Genomic DNA, 24,151 nt, shown 5'->3' with positions numbered 1-24,151 from the left:
AACTATGTAAAGAGGCATGAGAGTCACTGGAACATATGCTGCATGAATGTAAAGAGCTGAAAGGAACACGGTTAACAGGAAGAGAAATACTAAAGGGGGAGGAAAAAGGAACGGACTACTATATAGTGCTGGAAAAAAGGAGAATCAAGGAAGGACAATTGGAAGGAAAGGAAGGGGCGCAATTAAAATCTTGTAATTAAACTTCCCCCACACACGCGCGCGAACGCACGCTTGCACAAAATAATTATTGTTACATAACAAAACTATTTTATATTAAAATATTCTTTTTTAGCCATAAAGGGACATTAAAATAAAAAAAAAATCAGCAAAAGTGAGCATGTTTTTCTATCTATGATATTGACATTAATTCATGAAAACAAAACATTTTCCACCGAAATCTATGTTCACAGAAAATAAAACCTGCAATTACGTTAAACGTGCAACCCGCTGAAAAAAATCGATACCCTTCGGTTTTTAGAACTGGTGAAGGTATTATTATTGCAACGTTGCCAGTAACCTGATGCCATAGTCAATCGAGCAGAATCTAGGATCGATATATGTGCACACACGCAAAGAAAACGCTGGGAAAGGAAAAAAAGAAGAGAGAAAATGGGAGGGAAAAAAGAGAAAAGTTTCATTGCGTGTATACGGGTTATTGGAGTATACGGAGTGGCCGAAGGCCGGAAAGCAGTTACGAAGTTCATTGCGCCACGTAATTAAAGCGCCAAGTGGCGAACAATACGACAACCGTCGATGCCGATTCACCCTTCAAACAAAACTTCACCCTGCGCCGTTTGCGTAACAGCCTTTAATGACTGAATGAGCCACGCCGGAGGAATCATATCTTCATTTGTTCCCAATAGTCGACTAAGGGTTAATGGAGACTGAATGCTTTTCAAGGAGCGATATTCCTTGGTTTAGAATGATGATATTAAAAGAATAACTATTTTTCATGCTCTCTGAGCAATATTCGCTTGCCGGTAGTTGCACTATCTTTTGTTAAGACTCATTCAGATTAAACAATTCGCTTGAATTCAACTAACCTGATTTTAATCCATGGGCCAAGTGGTGAAATAATGTGAAGGTAAGGGGAAATTCGAGGGATGTCCACCTTTCGTGATTTTATATTTTATCATATCCTGTTTGTGAGAATTGCGACTGCATAATTAGCATATTGCAGTGATTATAATTTGAGATTGAAGTTTCTTGTAATTGTAATTATAATGTCTCCTAATATTATAATATTGCCAAATACAAGTAATACAAAATATAAGTAAACGTTTTCTGATAGAGAATATACGGATGTATCAGTTTCATAATAAAACATATAAGATGTAAATAAATACATTATGATAAACTGGAAGATAAATAAGAACAGTGATTAAAGCATATGATCAATATGGTGAAATAAGTGAAACGAATGAAAATAATGCGAATTTGTAGCAGGTATTTACATATTGGCAATCAGCAGCGACTTGTTAAAGAAAACACTGAATCTTCAGTATGTTGTGTTCACAACCTGTTCATTTCAATTATTAGCGGCAAAAAGCCAATAAGATCGAGTGACTGTGCTCGAAGCGATATTCACGTTTTCGAGGAATCGTCGAGGAGAGCTATTTTCATAGCTCTGAGAAACGCCGTTTGTTTTGTTGGTCCTCTAAAGCTAAAGCACGGCCGTGTGCTTATTTATGTCTATTCAAATTGTACATTCGTGATTTGCAACGAATAGCTGGCGAGAACGCCAAATTCCTACTTCATTCGAATTTAAAACACACCATCTCTTTGGATAAGATTTGAAACACCTGAATAAGCTTGCTTTATTTCGTTTTTGTCGAGCTCCAAAGTGATATAAATGGGAGCTACTAGCGAAACGTAAAACCAGAGTTAGCGATTTAACAAATTTAGTATTTTTTATTTTAATGTGATTTCCAGTTTAGTTTGATAGAATTGTCGAGCTTCAAAGTGATATAAATGGGAACTACTAGCGAAACGTAAAACCAGAGTTAACGATTTAACAAATTTAGTATTTTTTATTTTAATGTGATTTTCAGTTTAGTTTGATAGAATTTAAAAGGAAAGTGAATATTCTATCTGAAATGCATAAATAATTTTTTCATCGAATGCTCGCGTCATTGAAAACTGTTTTTACTCATGCAACAAGCGATTGCCATTGTGTGACATTTAGTGTATTTTTAGCTTTGCAACGTAGTCATTACGCGGAAAAACACATACCAGGCTGAAGAATTTTAACGAGCAGAGATAAGAACTCAATAGCGACGAACTTAACTGAATAGTGCACTTGTAAACTTTAGCACCTATTCTGAGGTAATATCGCATGTTCGATATTCAATGGAATAAAAATTCCGGTTTATAAGATTAATGATAAGTGATCATAATGAAATAATGTGGTCTTGTAAATTAAGGCTTATCGGTATCAGCACATTTTTTTCGCAAAACAATTGCGTCACGCAATTAAGCAATTAACGGGATCTACTTTGTACTTGATTATTAAATCGTTGTTAAACATCTTTAATTCTTACGTCGGAATAGTTAGCATTGTACGAATTAAAGAGTATGATATGTCGTAATAATACGTCGTATTTAATTTAATAAGCTGGTAGCAATGTGGGGATATATTGATCTGCAGTGAGATTCTTTCAATTAATTTTTAATGTAAGGCTTATGTGATTCATGTATTCTCCAAAAATAAAAGATTACATAATTTTGATCGAAGACCACGTTAAAAGAATGTAACAAGTTCGTTTTCAACAGAATTATACAAGATATACAGGGTGGTTGGTAACTGGTGGTACAAGCGGAAAGGGGATGATTCTACGCGAAAAAAGAAGTCGAAAATATACAATAAAAATTTTTTTTTTCTTTTTTTCTTAATTCTTTCATCGAGACAACGATCTACAGTGAGATCCGTTATAACGTACCGCAGGCGTACCGAGCGAAAATTCAAAGTCGATTTTCTCGAAAACAAAGCCTCAAACGAAAAATTTTTATTCTATATTTTCTATTCTATATATTCTATATTTTCTATTATTCTATATTTTGAGGTTTAGGTGAACATCTTGGGTCATCAGCTGTAAAACACGTGTTCGTTGTAGCAACACTGAAGACCAGAGTTTTCTTATACCAGAGTATAAGGACAACTTGATGAACATAATGAGTCAACAACTAGTAAATACTCGGCGGGTTCGCTAGCTACGCTCGTAAAGGGCGTATGGGGTAGTAATATGTTGCGAGTTCGAGACCACTCCTGGGCAAGCCAAGGTGGAAAACCAAATATCATCTTAGAAGTATATACAACGGGCAAAAGTGGGTTTCCCGACCCCCCTTGCCTACTATGTTGTTGTGCTTTCTATGAGTGTTTGGGAAGTACCCCCGGAGATACGGTTTCACTCGTTGCTAAACTACACCTAGGCCCGCCCGTGGGGTTTTAGCCGATAAAAATCCGCCGGATTTCCCCACGTAAAAAAAGCGGTTTTTTTCTTTTTTTTTTTAATTTTTCCATCGAGACAACGATCTACAGTGAGATCCGTTATAACGTACCGCAGGCGTACCGAGCGAAAATTCAAAGTCGATTTTCTCGAAAACAAAGCCTCAAACGAAAAATTGTTATTCTATATTTTCGACTTCTTTTTTCGCGTAGAATCACCCTCTTTCCGCTTGTACCTCCAGTTACCAACCACGCTGTATATCTGAGAAATGTGACTTATTATGATGTGGTTTATAATTACTTAATTTTCTGACTAGAAATATACTATTAATATTCTATATACATATTTCTACTATAAATTAGAGAAATACATGTATATAGATAATATAATATCTCATACAGATCATGCAAACGAATAATACACACTGAGATATAATATTTAACTAAATTATAACCGAACGTAACTACATTACGGTAGAAGTTTACTTCGATCCAATCACCGCGGGTTTCCCTATGATAACCTGATAGAAATTTTCGTGTGATCGCCACAGTTTGCCAAAGTAACTTGTAGTAACTAGACCATGAACAGACTACCATAAGCAGGTTACGGTACATGTGAAACAAAAATTTCAAATCAATGCTCAATATCTCAATACCAAAACCAATCGGATATTATACATATATATGCAAGATCAGAAGTTACATCAATATTTGTACAAGTAGTTGTAGTTACTTCAACATTCGTATTATAATTATATTATCAATGATATATAGTTCACATAATACTTAAGATTTAAATTAATATGTATTAAAATTCAAATTATCTGTTATTTAATTTGAAATAGTTAGAACGAACGAATTTATTATATAACATAATAGAAAAATATTTGAGAATAATTTATTTGATTTTAATAGTGAAGTTACCTTTCCTATATTATATTCACAATAAAAATAATGTAATAATTGAAATGAGCTATTACTTTGAATTGTTATTTTTTATCTTTATTTCAAATAGAGTTTGTCTAAACCTGATATAAATAAATATATCTAAATAATTATCTATTTGAATAAAAAGCAATATTAATTTTATCAAACGTATCTGTATATTTGCAATAATTATAAAAAAGCAAAATCTGATGCTGTAGTTCTAGCTCCAATCAGCCTTTCGAGACTATTGCTTTTATCTGAACTCATAATGACGTAGTAACAAATTATATGATTAATGCGAAGTTTCGTGGCGTAGAAAAGATTCGTCTATGAGTAGTAATGTACCACTGCTTTACCGCTGTTACATAACCGGTTCAGACAACTACACCTATAACTTTCATGCGCCTTTAGAATTCTATGTTTATTGCAGTCGTTCCGACATGGTCGATTTTCTTTGCAGTTTCTCTCTATCGCGGGTTTTCCGATAGTGACGGGATCTGAAACACTACGAACCACTTCGAATCTGTATCGCATATACGCTGACAAATTCGAATCACTTCGAACATGATTCGAAGCTTGGAGCTCTTGGAAGTCTTTTTAAGTCTTGAGTCCATAAAATCTCCAAAAGACTCGATCGTTTTGAAATTTTTGGTCGTCTTAAAAGTCTCGATCACCTTAAAACTTTTAAGGGTTTCAGTAGGTTTTGAGAACTTGATAAGTATTCGACATCTTACAAGCCTTTTGATTATTGTCGTTGAAACGGTATCATTGACATAGAATATTAAAACAAATCTCGTAAGTTCGAGTTATCATAAATACCTTTATTTCAAGACGGCCCAAACTTACAAGACTTTAAAGCCTCAAGAATTACTAAGACTTTCAAGAGCTTTGAACTTTGGATCATGTTCGAATTGTTTCAGATCCCATCACTATTTTCCGTGCGCGTTTGCATCGGCGCGACTGATGAACTTTAGCGGTGATTCGCCTTCGGGCGAACACGGGCCACAATGCATAGGAACGGAGTTTCGCAATGACAGAAAACAGGCCATCGCGATGGCACGATTTTATGAGTTACGCTGTGCGGCAAACAAACGACGATTGTTACGATTTATTCTCTCCTCGTGCTCGCACGCTATGTAATAAGATCGAAGATAAACGTGTTTTTATCGATCCTGCATCGAATACTCCGCTTGCTCAATCAATTCTCTAAGAAGAAGAACCGAAGTCATGACTTAAAAAACAGCGCCAGTCCATCAATTAATATATTTTTTTTATTATTTATTTATTTATTTGAATTTTACAATTTGTCCAGTAGGACATTTGGTAAAATGTTGTAGCTGTATACTAATATAACATGTGGGTGGCTACCCCCAGCGGGGTACCATCATCGTGTTTGTTAGGTTATGTCCTTCACCAATTAATATATGAAGAAAGTTATTCCTTTTTCTTTATTTTCTTTAACTTATTATTGATTTTGTTGAGATTTATTTAATTATAGATATATTTTATTTTATTATATTTTATTTTATTATTATTATATTATTATTATTATTATTATTATTTATTATATTTATTATTATTTAATATTATTATATTATATTTTATAGATTTTTATAACTTTAATTAATTCACTATAAAATAAAAAGAACCTTAAAATCTAAGACGAAAGTATTAAAAAGTTCTAGTGTTCGACCGTTCGCGCAGAGGCGCGTTCGCGGTAGATCGCGTCAACGAGAGCCGTAAATTCTCGTTACGATTGGATAATCGACGCCACGAATTGGTCGATCCCCTATTTCGATTAGGATAATAGAGGTGTACTGAACTGAAGTAACAGGTTATAATATATTTATTCCGATAACTTTGTAGATACAAATAGTTACGCTAGGTGCGTGTAGACGTATTCTCACAGACATGTAAATAGTAAGTTAAAACTGATGACTGATCAATGAACGAAGAACCAGTCAAGACATTGACTGATCAACGAATGAAAAACCAGTCAAGAGATGTTGACTGATCAAAGGCTGATAAACCAGTGAAGTTCGGTGACGATGCTGCCGCAGAAACTATTGCTGGGGGTTGGTCGCCCCACCACTGGTCGCTTGTGGGTGAAGATGACCATTGAACATGAGAAAAAGGTCTTTTCACCTGATGGAGCAATAACCATAAGAAACGTCTCGACTTGAATATATTTTATAACAATTAAGGTAAAAAACAAATACTTAGTTTTATGGAAGTTCTTTAGGATTGTTGCGGTCCGACTATTTATATTTGCGCAGTTAGTTTTTTTTTTTATTTAGTTGTTTACATTCACAATTTGTCCGATTTGGACATTTGGTAGAATTTTTTGGCTGTTTGATTATTATGTGGGTGGCTACCCCCAGCGAGGTACCACTTCGTGTTTGTTAGGTTATATCCTTTGTGAATTTGCGCAGTTAGTGGCCATCTTGGCCGAGAGATGGAGTTTGGTTTGTATAAGGTAACGGGACGTAACATCTAGAGTATATAGTTTAATTGCACTGGAGTTTCTAGGGTACTAGAAGTATGTAGTTTAATCGTTTCTGAAACGTGTAATTTTGTTGAAAGTATAATTTATGATAGCATATAGGCACAGTTCACCTTGTGGACTGTAATATATTGCGAAATAAGTCGAAGAAACGAACAACTCGAAACTCGAGATTGTTTCTTAATAAACAAAGGTTATTTTTTCCTATTTCATAGATTATTTAAAAATATTTTATACGTGTTATATAATACTATATTTTATTACTATCGTATTTTATTTCTAACAATTGTAACTGACAAAAATTGAATTTCTCTTATTAAAGATAAGAATACATATGTATACCTATATACGTATATGCGAAATATGTTCTACCAGGAAGCTTTATTCATTTAAAATATATTAGACGACCCATGGAAAACTTTCCATAATGGAGGTTATACCATTTCTCTCGACCTTGCGACTTTCGAAATTACTACAATGTCCGTCATTATTGTCATTTCAAAAAGATTTAAAGAAATTTCCATAACTTGTGAAAAAATCAAGACGAAAGTTGCTTTTATATTTTCTCGTAGAACTTTCTTTTGTATTTTACACGTTACATTACACGCGAAAATATTTTCTATGCGTATAAGCTGGTTTGTAAGCATTTTTTAGGAAAAAGGAATAATTTTTTCAGACACTTAAATAGACTCGAATGCAAATCATCGTTCCACCGTTTCAACGAAATATGCCAGACGAATTCAAAGATGCTTCCGGATCGTATTTCGCCAGAGTCGCGAATTTACCGAGAAAGTAATCCGCGAAAATACTCGGTGGCAGAAGCAGCCGGAGATATCAATCTGCCGGTGCATGGCAATGCTCGAACCTTTTTTTCTTTCATCGCTCTTTCACTCGATTTCCCTTTCTCCCGGCACTTTTCATTCTAAATGCACCTGTCTCCGTTCCATTTTGTTGGACAACAACCGACGAGTCACATCGATTTCCCGTTCCATTGCGCTAAGGAACTGTCCTCGAAGTCAGTGCGCTGAAAATCATTCACACGATCCTGAGGACCAGAAACCTTAAATTTAAACTGAAGGAATAACAAAGTTCGAATAGCTCTGGTCTGGTGCAATGATTGTCAAAGGACGTGCAGCACATCGCGAAAGAGCAATGTCTTCTTTTTCCCTTTTTTTTAATCACGCAATTGTATTTGCTGTTCTAATTTTTTAAATTTGTATATATTATGCGCTAAAATATCTGTACAATTTTTAAAATGTGCTGTGACTAGAAAAAATTTGGGAACCACTGCTACAGAATATACAGGGTGGTTGGTAACTGGTGGTACAAGCGGAAAGGGGGTGATTCTACGCGAAAAAAGAAATCGAAAATATAGAATCACAATTTTTCGTTTGAGGCTTTGTTTTCGAGAAAATCGACTTTGAATTTTCGCTCGGTACGCGTGCACTTTATCACGTCTCGTTATAACGGATCGTTGTTTCGATGGAAAAATTAAAAAAAATTTTTTAAACAATTTTTTATTCTATATTTTCGATTTCTTTTCGCTTTGTACCCCCTTTCCGCTTGTACCACCAGTTACCAACCACCCTGTAGATTCCCAAAGTGTGGATCGCGCCTGCGAATTCTTATTTCGCGTATGATAAACAAATTTCACTTTCAATCCGTGTAAATGTTAATACACGTGTACACGGACTACAAATATACTCGTACGCGGGTATTCAATACACATATACAGATAAACGAATTCACATGTTTTTCGATCATCCTGAGAACAACATATTTTAAGATATTCAAAACTATGTTCAGGACCGTTCCACGTTTAACTATTCAATGATTATGCGTGTATATTTAAATATACGCATACATGTGTAATAGGAATACACGATCATTCCTGTTTCACGGGTATCCGTATGTTTCTATAACACGTGTATTTAAACATACGAGTATAGCCGTTGGACAGTATGTTTGAATATACGCGGATAACCGTTGAACAATCAAACGTGAAGCAGCCTTACACCTGGTTTATTATTTTTTCTTCCCGAGAGTCAATGAACTGATGATCGAAAAACATGCGAATTCGATTAACTGATTTCAAAATCACGCTAACTGCGAGTACTTAGATACCTGTGTACACGTATACTTAAGAACATGGATCTTTAATTCTTTAATATACGTTTCACGCGCCACAGATACATATGTATTTTAATACACATTCAAAACCGTGTTAAACATTAAAATATGACAATAGTTTACACGTCCATTAGGACAACTGTAATTTATCAAAAATAATCGGTGAACAAATCGAAGTTGATTCAGTTAAAGATCACATTAGAATTACTATTTCTACCTACTTTGTTCCAGTTCGTAGAACTACACGAATCAATTTTGAATTGCTTATAAATCAACTTTCAATAATTACACTTCGTGTAGTCTTCGAATGGATCACGAAATATTTCTAAAGTGGATCTCTGTTCCTAAAAGTGTGGAAAGTTCCAGGGAATTCGATTCTGTAAGTCTAGAACGATTTAGTTTCGCACAATCTCACGCAGATCCTGCTGATCGAGGCTTCATCGTACAGAATACTTAACGAACTGAATTGCAAATGATCCTTTTGCCTTTGGTGCGCTTCGTTTTCCACTTGAATCATGTCGTTACTCCCGATGGTGATTTTCCAGCAAAATATTAATTGCTTTGATATTTACCGGTTGCTTCCAGTTGCTGCTGCGACAATTCGGCTTTGTCTGAAACAGTCTCCTATGAATTATCAAGCAGTCGTTGAGTGATTTCCACGTTCCATTAAGTTAACGACCGGCGAACTCTCCCGTTGTTTTGTCGGGTATATCAACGATAAAAGTAATTGTCTTCCTCGTCGGCATTCTCGTTTCCATGATTTCTTTGTTAGCTGTGCCAACCTGATAGGTCGTTGTCGATTGTTGACGATACGAACGAACGTTTGGAGGTTTTAAATTGAAGTATTGACTCGGGACGTTATTGAATCGACACCGAAATGCGGCAATTTGTGATGTGAACGAACGCTGCTGCGAATCGATAGTATATCGAGTGGCTTCGTTACTGAATATTATTTTATTTTGTTGGTTTCAGAAGAGGATAAAATTGTATTTTAATATGAGACTGTTGTACGGGGCGAACCATGTTTATTTATATGAACAAATTAATTTAACTGATTCCGTGAAAATTAATTTTGATCAAAATTATAATAGAATATTCAATAATTATAGATACATGGCAATCGATTATATTATTCGTTTGAAATGAATATTCCGAATGGAATGATTTCAAAAAAGAGAGAAGAGAAACAATTTGTGTATAATATGGTAATATATTACCAATTATTTAATTTGTATGAATAGTATTATGCGTATTGTATAATTTCTATAATATTGATTCTAATATTATGTTATTTCTATAAGAAACAAATTACACGCACTGAACTTTTAAAATTCGACACTATTAACTCTTTCGTGCTTAAATGTTTCTTGGACTATGTAAATATTTATGTTAAACGAGTGGCTTCGTTACTGAATATTATTTTACTTTGTTGGTTTCAGAAGAGGATAAAATTGTATTTTGATATGAGACTGTTGTACGGGGCGAACCATGTTTATTTATATGAACAAATTAATTTAACTGATTCCGTGAAAATTAATTTTGATCAAAATTATAATAGAATATTCAATAATTATAGATACATGGCAATCGATTATATTATTCGTTTGAAATGAATATTCCGAATGGAATGATTTCAAAAAAGAGAGAAGAGAAACAATTTGTGTATAATATGGTAATATATTACCAATTATTTAATTTATATGAATAGTATTATGCGTATTGTATAATTTCTATAATATTGATTCTAATATTACATTATTTCTGTAAGAAACAAATTATACGCACTGAACTTTTAAAATTCGACACTGTTAACTCTTTCGTGCTTAAATGTTTCTTGGACTATGTAAATATTTATGTTAAACGAGTGGCTTCGTTACTGAATATTATTTTACTTTGTTGGTTTCAGAAGAGGATAAAATTGTATTTTGATATGAGACTGTTGTACGGGGCGAACCATGTTTATTTATATGAACAAATTAATTTAACTGATTCCGTGAAAATTAATTTTGATCAAAATTATAATAGAATATTCAATAATTATAGATACATGGCAATCGATTATGTTATTCGTTTGAAATGAATATTCCGAATGGAATGATTTCAAAAAAGAGAGAAAAGAAACAATTTGTGTATAATATGGTAATATATTACCAATTATTTAATTTATATGAATAGTATTATGCGTATTGTATAATTTATATAATATTGATTCTAATATTACATTATTTCTGTAAGAAACAAATTATACGCACTGAACTTTTAAAATTCGACACTGTTAACTCTTTCGTGCTTAAATGTTTCTTGGAATATGTAAAAATTTATGTTAAACGAGTGGCTTCGTTACTGAATATTATTTTATTTTGTTAGTTTCAGAAGAGGATAAAATTGTATTTTAATATGAGACTGTTGTACGGGGCGAACCATGTTTATTTATATGAACAAATTAATTTAACTGATTCCGTGAAAATTAATTTTGATCAAAATTATAATAGAATATTCAATAATTATAGATACATGGCAATCGATTATATTATTCGTTTGAAATGAATATTCCGAATGGAATGATTTCAAAAAAGAGAGAAGAGAAACAATTTGTGTATAATATGGTAATATATTACCAATTATTTAATTTACATGAATAGTATTATGCGTATTGTATAATTTCTATAATATTGATTCTAATATTATGTTATTTCTATAAGAAACAAATTATACGCACTGAACTTTTAAAATTCGACACTATTAACTCTTTCGTGCTTAAATGTTTCTTGGACTATGTAAATATTTATGTTAAACGAGTGGCTTCGTTACTGAATATTATTTTACTTTGTTGGTTTCAGAAGAGGATAAAATTGTATTTTGATATGAGACTGTTGTACGGGGCGAACCATGTTTATTTATATGAACAAATTAATTTAACTGATTCCGTGAAAATTAATTTTGATCAAAATTATAATAGAATATTCAATAATTATAGATACATGGCAATCGATTATATTATTCGTTTAAAATGAATATTCCGAATGGAATGATTTCAAAAAAGAGAGAAGAGAAACAATTTGTGTATAATATGGTAATATATTACCAATTATTTAATTTATATGAATAGTATTATGCGTATTGTATAATTTCTATAATATTGATTCCAATATTACATTATTTCTGTAAGAAACAAATTATACGCACTGAACTTTTAAAATTCGGCACTGTTAACTCTTTCGTGCTTAAATGTTTCTTGGAATATGTAAAAATTTATGTTAAACGAGTGGCTTCGTTACTGAATATTATTTTATTTTGTTGGTTTCAGAAGAGAATAAAATTGTATTTTAATATGAGACTGTTGTACGGGGCGAACCATGTTTATTTATATGAACAAATTAATTTAACTGATTCCGTGAAAATTAATTTTGATCAAAATTATAATAGAATATTCAATAATTATAGATACATGGCAATCGATTATATTATTCGTTTGAAATGAATATTCCGAATGGAATAATTTCAAAAAAGAGAGAAAAGAAACAATTTGTGTATAATATGGTAATATATTACCAATTATTTAATTTATATGAATAGTATTATGCGTATTGTATAATTTCTATAATATTGATTCTAATATTATGTTATTTCTATAAGAAACAAATTATACGCACTGAACTTTTAAAATTCGACACTGTTAACTCTTTCGTGCTTAAATGTTTCTTGGACTATGTAAATATTTATGTTAAACGAGTGGCTTCGTTACTGAATATTATTTTACTTTGTTGGTTTCAGAAGAGGATAAAATTGTATTTTAATATGAGACTGTTGTACGGGGCGAACCATGTTTATTTATATGAACAAATTAATTTAACTGATTCCGTGAAAATTAATTTTGATCAAAATTATAATAGAATATTCAATAATTATAGATACATGGCAATCGATTATATTATTCGTTTGAAATGAATATTCCGAATGGAATAATTTCAAAAAAGAGAGGAAAGAAACAATTTGTGTATAATATGGTAATATATTACCAATTATTTAATTTATATGAATAGTATTTTAGATGCTAAATAGAATCAGATTTGTTAAACATAAATATACTTATTGTATTTAATGACTTAATAACATATATTGTTTATAGACAAAGCTTAAAAGTATCATAATAATACCAAAGAATATGTGTCGTAACACTACTTTATTTTATTTTCTTCGTCGAATGATTTTGTTGAGTTTAACTTTTCTTAAAATGGCAATTAAAATGTTGGAAGTTATCGCTGTCGCTTCAAAGGCGATCTTCGTGCTTCACTATACTAGTTTCGTCGCAATTCCTGATCTTAATAGCATCGTATTAATCGCGCGATGCTTGATTCATCAGACTGGACTGAAACTAATCAACGACACAATGAAGCACGCCGTGGCGAATAGTGCTCGTGCATTCTGCGGATGCCTTGAATGCCCTCAGAACCCTTGAGAATGTTCACCGTAGGCGCAATAAAGAACGAAGAAATCTAGCTTTTATTGATTACTCTGACATTTAGATAACTGACTAAAAGGCTGCATTAGGTTCCGCGTAGGTAGTTAATTGACCACGAATAAATTTTATCGTTCGCATTCCATTGGAAACTGACACGATTTTTAGGACTTTCTCAATGCATACAAATAGATCGAACATGATACTATTTTATTTTTATTATATGTTGCAGATAAGATGGCGGAGGATGGCGCCGGAGGGTCGGGAAATAGCAGCACCGGGGAGGCAAGCCGGTTGCAGCTGTTGCAAGAAATGCGGCAGCAAAATTTTGATAGCATTCGATTTGCGTCGTACCGCACTGCATGCAAATTGCGATTTATTCAGAAGAAAGTTCACTGTGAGTGTAACATATTTATGTAGACGTATAACGTAATAAACGAAGGAAAAGTAGGTGTAAACAAATGAAGTTTTGGGTTTTATAGACAATTCTAATAGAATCTGAGTTTTATCGTACAATAATATTTGTTGAATATTATAACGTGAATATGTCAGAAAGAGCCGTTAGGCCAGGTCCAAAGACCTAGCTTACTTAACGCTAAGTCATCTATTTGGTACATTTATAATCAACTTACTGATAGTTAAACTCTTAAATCCTATTGACTCTTGATATCAGGAAATTCCAAATCCAACGAACCACCTGAGGCTGCGAAACGCTTTAATACGAACCACTTGACGCCAGAAAGCATATACCACTTGGTGCCAAGAAACGCATAGTTTGATGCATTAGGTGAGAATCTACTAAAAAAGATAAGTCAAAGTTCTTAGCTGTACTAGGAAGTTGTTTTTAGGATTCCGTAAGCTACGAAATCACAGAATCGTCAGGTAACCGAATGGGAAGGCAACCCTCTAAGAGTTTCCAAGTTCTAGAGATTTACAAAATTTCGATATTCTGAGAATCCTGATATCTTTGTTAATTCTGGTGTCCTAAAGCTTTAGAGATTCCTAGATTTCGGGTGATCCGTAGATTCTAAGACCTTTCATCCTTTAGAATCTTGAACCATTGACTCCTGGTATCAAGTGGTTCATGAGGTTGAGCGCTTTTTGGCGTCAAGTGGCCCATAATACTAAGGGTTTCGAAGCGATCCATAGAGTCAAGAACTTCCTAGGATCAAATAGTCCGTGTGGCTATGAGATAGCGAGCTCGCAGTCCAAGTGATTTATGATACCTATATATTATACTTCGCTATTCCATGTAATAATCTACACCGGTAGTTCTCAATCTTTCCACAAAAGCGCACCATCAAAATAAAATAATTAAAAAATTTCATTACTAAAGCACATTTTCTGTTGTATACAGTACATAACGTGGATATATGGAATGTAATCGAAGCATTTCGGGAAAACGGTTTAAACACTTTGGAACCATCCAGCACATTGGGAGTTTCGAGGCTGGAAACTTTATTGTCTTCCTTATTCCATGCCCTTAATAAACGAGTGCCTGTTTCGCAACAAGCCAAAGTCGATGCTACAACCGCTCTGTTGATGAACTGGTTACTTGCTGCCTATACTACAGGGTAAATAGATATTGAATTTTGTATATGTGTTAAATGTTTTAACCCTTTAACAGTGTAACTTGAAAGAGACTTGAGTAAAGATTGTTAAATATAGTACTATAAATTTCACATCTTAAATGTCTTCATACTTAGTATAATTGCTAATATTTTTTATATTTATTTTCTATGAAAAGTTAAGAATATCTTGGGGATAAAAAGACAAAGTATTACTTTCTGAATCGTTCACTCTGAATTCTTTGCCATTTTATTGCTTCATTAAAAGATTAAATAGTTAAATAGTTATATAATTTTGTATCCCTCGATTCTTATTACAAAAAGTTTTTTAATTAAATTAATTTTAATTTTAAGAATTAAAGTTGTGTAAATACTAATTTATTGATCATATTCACAATTATGATTTATCGAAAACTACATTTTTCCTAGGGAAAACAATAAGATATCCGTTTTCTCCGTGAAAGTAGCGTTAGCTACGTTATGTGCTGGGAAACTAATGGACAAATTTCGATGTAAGTTATTCTCCGTTCTTTATTTTCGCTCACAAATTGTACGAAGTTAAGCAGAAAAGCATGATAAGTAAATTTTTATTGATTTTCTGATTATAATGTCACTTTGTGATTAAATAGAAGGATTCTAATGTAACAAAATTTTAAATGGAAATGATCCGCTGAGACCAAAAATATAAGTCTTTTAAAAATAACTAATGAGTTTGTGGAAGCCAGAAAATTGATAAGAATGGATTTATTATATTTTCCCGTGTAGTACCAAAATTAATTAATTAATTCAGTCTACTTGGCGAACAGATATATACTCACAAATATCGGATAGCAATGGTCACATGATACACTGGAGATTCTCTGACTATTTGAAGGAAGTTCTAGCGTTAACGGCTGCTGTTTACGAATCGCCTTCTTTTGGATACTCCGAGGGTCTTGCCAATTCAATATTTCCCCAAGTAAGTTCATTAAAGTGAACTTCTGTCCGTATACTAGGTAACTGGGAAACTTCTTTAAATTTAATACAACTCGGAAATTAGCATCGTTGGGTGTCACATTGTGTTACAGAATTCGAAAGTCACGGTTAACGATTTTTTGGATACGCTTATGTCTGATCCAGGACCACACTGTTTAATCTGGCTTCCATTGTACCATAGAATGGCTGCTGTTGAAACAGGTAATTTTCCAGATTTCAAATTAATTTAGAATTAATGAATCTCGCAATGCAGAAATCAAATTACATATGTAGTTAGAGGATTTTATGCTTTAAAATTCAATTTATTGTTACTAGTTATAACAATGCTAGAATTATAGTAATACTAGAATATGATATACAGAAAACTATTAGAAAGTTATATGAATATCCATATATGTGACCAGTCGTTTAGAATATTTCTGGATTATCTACTTTGAGTTCTTCTAGACTCATAAAAACATCTTCCGGTATCAGATTTATCTACCTGATGATCATATGCTTTAAAGTAATCCTAGATGAATTATCATATTTCATCTTCAGCTAGCGAATTTCTCAACAGAAAATATTAATTGAAGATAAATAGATACACAACTACTACAATTTACTGAATATTAAAATTTCTTCTTGAAGTAGGTATTCTGTATATTATAAAAATGCTTCCACTGAATACTGTCGTCTAATATTCATATGAAGAAACATAATACCTTAACGTATTGCAAACGAAGATGCAACTTGTGCATGTAAATGAGCTTTTCATTCATGTAAAATTTTTCAGTGGCCCATCCTGTCATGTGTGACGCGTGTCACAAAGAGAACTTCACCGGCTTCCGATACAGATGTCAGAAATGTCACTCGTACCAGCTCTGTCAAGATTGTTTTTGGCGCGGTAAAGTTTCTGGGACACATAATAACGATCATGAAACAAGGGAGTACAGTAGTTTTGTACGTGTTGGATAGAACTTTCAAAGTTTCAAACTTTTCCATGCATAAATAATAATATGTATCTTTTACGTGACACCAATCTTCTCCTGTTTTTTCTGTAGAAATCACCGAGCAAACAGATTGGTCATTCCTTACGAAAGAGCTTCAGATGCGTACCTGAAAAGGGGAAGAACAGTTTACCGAGATTTCCGGAACAACCTGAGAAGACGTTAGATTTATCACACATAGTGTGAGTTCCATGATCTATCATACTCATATGATATGTATAGCCGTCGATATGAACGCGATTCTTCAATCGAAAATAAATTCCCTGCATTGCAGCCCGCCATCACCTTTACCATCTCACAACGGTTTTCCAGATCCAGGTTTCATGGCTCCTTTCGATTCCGGATCGATGGACAGCCGTTCTACTTTAAGGAGGTGAGCGTAAAACAGATCGAAATTGCACAGCTTATACTAAATGTGCACGTAACGAGTCACAATTTTATTTATTTTTTTTTTATTTCTTTATTCATACATTGTACAGTATGGATAGTTCAAGACTGGATGATGAACATAAATTAATAGCACGATACGCACAAAGGTTGGCTCAGGAAGCTAGGACTATGGTAAGATATCTTATTTATTCTAAAATAACTAACGTTTAATATTTGTTGTTTACTGTTCTACAACTGTATGGGTACATGCTTAATATTCATCTTAATATTGTAACAATTATAACTTGGTATTATTTATATAAAAAAGCTATAATTTTAATTTACAAAATTGTTCAAATAATTTATACGAAGTTGTCTAACAAATAGTATAATCTTTAATGTAAAATTTGTGGGTATATTTGACATAATGTGGTTTGGTGTAGATTATGATAAATGCATGAAACTTTATGCAAAATCCTCAGTTATTAGCAAATTAGAGCAATAAACTTAATTAAACGTTCAGCTGAATCGTGACTTTGTGTGACTAATTTTAATTTCATAATTGCACAGCCTCGTGCCGCATCCAGAATGTCGCAAGCTGACCAAGCAGTAAGTATGCGAAATTTTTACCATCATTTGTACAAATAACAATGATTCAACTAAATTTCATTTTCTTATTTTTACAAATTATTTGAAATCGCAATATTTGTATTACAGGGTAGGGCACCATCTGATGCTAATTTGGCGTCATTAGATGCCTCGAGAGCACAACGCGAACTTATATCGCAGTTAGAGGCAAAGAACAAGGAAATAATGCGCGAGATTGCAAGGTTAAGGTATACCTGTGTCGTTTATTTCCTTTATATCAAGCCTAAACCTCGAGTTCATCCTGTCGAACCATCCTAGGATCATGCATGTTAAAAAGGACATTCTGTTTCGCTTCTATCACTTTTGTTGCGTAGAATGTATATACTAGAGCTGAAGACATCACAACAATCAATACTAACATAAATACATCTTTCCCTCTATGCATATTTCATTTATATAACCGTATAAATAACTTAAAAATGAAGACAGTCGAATCCAAAATCATTACTAACATCGGAGTATCCCGCTTGTAATCGATATTCTCTTCATTAGTTTTTTAAGAATCTCTGTATCTTACCTTAGTTGTCTTAGTCTTCGATATATTACATTATTTACAAATTTAAAGTAATTAGGTATATCTATCTTGTCTGAAAATTATACAATAAAGTTATTATTAAATTATTTTAATTTTACGTTAATATAATTTTTGAAATTGTTAGATTCATTAGATTCACACACAAACACCACATTAATAATATATTCTCGCTTCAGCTTGTAGTTAGTGAAATGGAATATCTAATTCAAAAGATATTCCAGCTTTTTTTCCATTTATTTTTTACCATATTAACATTGAATCTAACTGTAGGAGACAACAAGAAATAGAAGCGGCTGGTTTGGAAAATCCTGCATTAATGTCTGAACTGAGAGCCTTGAGGCAAAGAAAAGATGAGTTAGAAACTCATTTAGCAACATTGCAAGATTCTAGAAGACAATTAATGGTGCAACTGGAAGGTTTAATGAAAATGTTAAAGGTATTATTTCAAGAATAATCTATAATTTCAATCTTTCTTTTAACATTTCAATTTTATTATCATAGTGCAATACTTCAATATTTATATTATTATAGAATCACCAGGCATCTCCAAGGTCAACACCAAATAGTTCACCACGAAGTACAAAGTCACCACCTTTACCTCCTGGTGCAGTGCCAAGTAGTAGATCAGCTCCACCAACTCCAGGTGGTCCACTTTCTACAACTCCACAACAACAACAACAACAGCAGCAGTCGCAAAGTCAACAACAAATGTCTCAAAGCTACCAGAGTCCCGTTCCAACGACATCAGTGGCGAGTGTAACTAATAATACCATGCTGGGAACAATACAAAATCCTATTCCAGATAACTTATCATGTGTTGGAGGCGACGTAAGGTAGGCAGGCATATGAAAAATCTCTGCTAGAAATCAATGAAAAGATAGTCAAAGTTAAAAAGACACAAGGCAGCAAAAGAAAAAGCAAACATTACAATCTTTGTATAAAACACTGTTATATCATGCACATAGAATGATTTAGAAATAATTCTCAAATTTATCGGAAAATTATGGTTAAAGAAATATTTAGAAATATATTGACAAGTTCTAAATACATATCATATTTATAAAAACAGGAAAAATTCGTTCCTTGTTTCTTTTAACATTTTTTTAGTACCATTTTATATTGATATGTTTGTGAGGTTTTTTATATAAGAATCATTTGTACAAAGATCTGTACCGTACTTAGGTATTGAAAGTAATTACTTTTATAGAAAAATTAACAAAATTTTATATGTTATCCACATTTATTATGTACTTTACGCCATATTTAAAACAGTCATTATTATATAATTTGTATATGTAATAAGAAATTATGTTTAAGCTGTATGAAGAAATTAGTCATATTTTACAAGCATATCTATAATTTAAACGATTGATTATGTCTATTTCTATGTTATATACGTTTATTTAAAATTGATTTCTTCTAAACACACAGTGCTAGTATAATAAGATTTTAGCTGCACTTTATGAAAAGAATTAGCACAGTAATCATATCTTTGGTTGTTGCATGTGAATATTAATGGGACTGTATTATTGATCAGCTAGTAACAAGAATAAGTTTGGTACTAGTTGAACAACTAATGATTTTTCTATTTTAAAATATTCCTATATTAACGATATTGTAAATTCTGATTGCAGTTTTATTAAAATATTATATTTATATAAGTCATTGCTTTTTGCTATTTTGAGACGCTTTTAGGCACTATTAAATTTTTATAGTTTTATGTTATCGATTATATCTTAATTTTCCTTCATTGCATTTAATTTGTGAAACATTACAGGCATGTATATTTATACGGAATGAAACAACAGATATATAATGTACCTTAAAGAGCATGTTCAGATCTTTTACTATACATTACAAAAATGTTGTTACATTTTCCCTTATATTAAATTGTATAATTGATTATATAATATTATTTTTTTAATAAAAAAGTAGTTTTATGTATTAACTATCTTTTATTTTTAGTTGCATATACTCTTTTACCTATCTTTTGAAATATTGTTATGAACTGAATATATTATGTATAATACCCTAATTCAATAATATCTAAACTTTCATCGAAATTAAAATTATATTTTTCAAAAATCAGAATGAAGTGTTGTAATAAAGAGATTATAAAAAGAGAATGCTGAGCATAAATATATGGAACTTTAAGAAGTAACATATGTAAGTAAATTTATTAAAACACAAAAAACATATAGATTTAAAGAAGTAAAATTTAGTTTATGAAATTTTTACACCCGCTTTCTTTTAATATTGCATGTTTATGCTAATATATTGCTAATTTAAAGTTTGCGAATATACTGATATTTGCTGATAAAAAAACTTTCATCCCTAGATGCTTGCACAATAAGCGTGGCATGTCACGATCTTAACTTAGTTTTTATTTTGGAAGTCGCTTTATGCAAAGAAAATAGAGATTTTCGATGTCAGGTCTGCGTTCAGGACAAACAGCTTGCCAGGGAGTGGTTCCAGCAGTGCGAATAATAGCTTGGGCCGATCCTTACGAAATGACTTATTGGTAGCTGCTGACAGTGTTACTAATGCCATGTCAACACTCGTGAGGGAATTGAATTCGGGTATGTTGTATTACAAATTTTAACATACTTTGCATCAGAAATGAATGCAAAATACTTTGGTAGTTCAAAGTGGCACAAAAACTTGTATTTAGCTATCGTTTTTAACATAGGCCTCCAATAATTGTATATCTGGATTAGGTGTAAGGCATAGAAATCATTAGCCCTTAAAATAAAAAATGTATAGCCAACTCGAAGAGGTAACAATTAATTCATATAATCTCATATGTTTAAAACTAACATACTATTACAAAAACTCATTAATGAAATGATATTTGTGAGTAGTTATAATAAGTGAGATATTAAAAGTTCTTATGTTCCTACCAATGTGTATGTTTTTGTTTCATTCATATTATTTTGAATAATTACTCGATTATAAAAAAAAATTATAGCAATCTAAAATAACTTATCAAGTAAATGTTTTTCGTACATATATACATTTTCTCATATTGTTGTTCATATTAGTGTAAACAGGCATGTTTGGCAGTATTTTTCTTCTATCACATCATTAGATTTTATAGCATGTAATAATGCATTTCCCTACCTATTTTTAGTGAACAAAATTTTACAAATTTATTATGGAACTAAAGCTCAAATACAAGGTAAATTTTACAATTCATACATAGCCATATGTTTATATTAAGAATTAAAATATAAAAGAAATTTAATTTTTTTATATTATTTGGAAAATAATTCTTATAAATATTTATATGTAAAACAAAATAAATAATTGCATATTCCTATTTAGTACTTACAAGAAGAATAATATGCGATTTTTTTATGTATATTAAGTACAAATATTATATTGTTACAATATTTTTAAATAATTATTTAAATTGATAAATTCACAAAAAGAAAACACAGGATTTTATTTTATTCGTATCTAAATGTGTCAATAATGATTTTTTAAGTTTTTTTTTTAAATTCAAGATATATCTTATAATATTTTTATAAATTGTTTTATGCAAGTTTATAAAGGTTATCATACATATATATTACTCACTGTTAACAACTTACAGATGTAAATATTTAGTTTTTGCCTCTCTTTACACAGTTTGCCTGTTATAATTCTTATTTTCTCTTATCTAGTATAGACTTAGCAAAATTTAGTCTAGAAATAGCACAGACTACTACACTACACGTGAAACAGGACATGCTCTTTCTAACAATAAGACAATTTATAATTCGATTAATGATTTAAAAATGATTTGAAGACAAATTGCAATTAAACAAAAATTTAGTTTATGCAACTTTATTCTTACATTTACTACAAAATAAAAACGATGTTTCATTTTTAATAGATACTTCGAAATTTATTATAACATTTCTTTTGTTTTGAATACTGTAAGAAAGTACAAAAATATAATAATGTTAGTAATAATTATCGTTATTATAAGAAAATATTTGATTGGGATTTAAATGTACAAGTCTCTATATAAAATATCCCATTGGTATTACAATTTTGGCAAAAAGATAGATATTTTCATATACAAATGACACTTTAGACGTGTTGTGGAATGTGTGTGATGCACCCCCTGTGAATGTATCCTGGTGCCTTGCAGACTCAGACCAGGAGGATCATTCTCACAACTCTGGCCGAATTAACATCAGAAAGCCGTTAGGTAAGAGTTTGTTCAAATTTCCATTCTCGTAATTTTTTACATCCTCACGAGCATTTTGCAAAATATTACATCACATGCTTCTTTTGCATAAATATATAATTACTATATTAAATAAACGTGTTAGTAAACGTATCTATCATTCCAGACAGTAAAGCGTTAACAGTAAATTGTAAATTGGGAATTGTAATAGTAAATCAGGTACATTTTTATACTAGTTAAAAATTACATTCTGTCATTTTCTTTAGAAGTAGTTAATTGACCGTCGTTTCATTTTTGCTCAATTACATATTTGTAACATACAATCACACTTCTAAATTAGTAGACCGATATTTATTTTCCTTTCAATTATTGTATATAATATTATCGATATTGTAAATGTAAATAAACATCTGAATTCTAAATATATTGACTAAGTAGATACAGTTATACAATATTCATTTTATAGGAATTAGCGTTCTTTTCTGCATACAAAAAATTGAAAGATCAAATATTAAAAATAATTTGAGTGTAACAAGTACATTCATAATTTTGGAATTATCGATTTTCCTTATCTTCAGATTTCGAGGCTGGCGAGGATGGTGATGATAGTAGCGGCGGCGGAAATTCTTGGCGAGAAGAGCTTCAGCGACGCTATCAACAGGAGAATGATTTCTTGGCTGAATTGCGTGCACGCAATGTTAATATCTCGCAAACGCCATCTGCTACCCCATCCAGCGAGCAAGAACAAGAAAGAGGCGAAAGGGAAGAGGCAGATGGAGAGAAGGAGGATGAAAATGAATCTAACTGGACAGAACCAGCAAAAAAATGGGTCAACCGATAAGTTTGTTATACATGACATTTATATGTATTCTAACGGCTTAGAAACTGCTACCAAATGAAACGCAAATAAGTTACTGTAGCTCCACCGGTTATTTATGATAGGCATATATCTGGGTGTTAGTGTGAAATATAACCAATATGACATTAGATTTTGGACAGTATTTAAAAAAAATCTTACAGTTTTCGAAGCAGTACTTTTAATCAAAAAGGTTATCATGTCAGCAAACACAGAGGTCATAAAATATCTTGATACAAATTTTAACAAACAGGTAAAATTAAATAATATAAATTTATTAAAAAAGTACGAAACTCTTATTTAGTATTTGTTATTTATCTTTAACATATTTTATGAAATAAGGAATTTTATTGTTTTTCTACTGTTATTAAAATATTGTTTCTATATATTTAAAATATTTATACGTTTTGTTTTAAAACAGATATGAATGAATTATCAATTTCTTTTATACATATGTCGTTTCTTTTATTTCTGTAACTGTAATTAAACGCATTAAATATAATGTTACGAATAACTGAAACCAAAGAATATGACTGGCGGTGTTTATGGGCCTAAGATATAAAGATCTCT

General features: G+C 31.7%; 1 protein-coding gene across 13 annotated transcripts in view; it reads left to right on the top strand.

The window, feature by feature from the left end:
- The window catches only part of LOC117163914 (dystrobrevin beta), a 29,427-nt gene extending 5,308 nt beyond the window's left edge, over positions 1 to 24,119 (top strand). For 2 of the 13 annotated variants that reach the window (XM_076627819.1, XM_076627820.1), the window contains exons 3-18: positions 13,697 to 13,861; positions 14,822 to 15,038; positions 15,462 to 15,544; positions 15,839 to 15,990; positions 16,100 to 16,208; positions 16,783 to 16,949; positions 17,051 to 17,178; positions 17,271 to 17,369; positions 17,476 to 17,557; positions 17,936 to 17,974; positions 18,083 to 18,201; positions 18,819 to 18,984; positions 19,080 to 19,381; positions 20,982 to 21,127; positions 22,687 to 22,746; positions 23,304 to 23,815. In XM_076627819.1, coding sequence (XP_076483934.1) covers positions 13,702 to 13,861; positions 14,822 to 15,038; positions 15,462 to 15,544; positions 15,839 to 15,990; positions 16,100 to 16,208; positions 16,783 to 16,949; positions 17,051 to 17,178; positions 17,271 to 17,369; positions 17,476 to 17,557; positions 17,936 to 17,974; positions 18,083 to 18,201; positions 18,819 to 18,984; positions 19,080 to 19,381; positions 20,982 to 21,127; positions 22,687 to 22,746; positions 23,304 to 23,566 — 2,292 coding nt within the window. In that variant the 5' untranslated portion in view covers positions 13,697 to 13,701 and the 3' untranslated portion in view covers positions 23,567 to 23,815. Of the gene's footprint in view, positions 1 to 6,469; positions 6,577 to 13,696; positions 13,862 to 14,821; positions 15,039 to 15,461; positions 15,545 to 15,838; positions 15,991 to 16,099; positions 16,209 to 16,782; positions 16,950 to 17,050; positions 17,179 to 17,270; positions 17,370 to 17,475; positions 17,558 to 17,935; positions 17,975 to 18,082; positions 18,202 to 18,818; positions 18,985 to 19,079; positions 19,382 to 20,981; positions 21,128 to 22,686; positions 22,747 to 23,303; positions 23,835 to 24,002 lie in introns of those variants that run through there. The other 11 variants (XR_013061851.1, XM_033346632.2, XM_033346633.2 and 8 more) reach the window with 11 other exon arrangements.
- The last annotated feature ends 32 nt before the right edge of the window (positions 24,120 to 24,151 follow it).

Source organism: Bombus vancouverensis, chromosome 2 (assembly GCF_051014615.1).
Source record: "Bombus vancouverensis nearcticus chromosome 2, iyBomVanc1_principal, whole genome shotgun sequence".
In the NCBI taxonomy this organism is placed as follows: Eukaryota; Metazoa; Arthropoda; class Insecta; order Hymenoptera; family Apidae; genus Bombus; species Bombus vancouverensis.
Note: the sequence above shows the minus strand (reverse complement) of the source record. Positions and strands in the feature narration are given on the sequence as shown.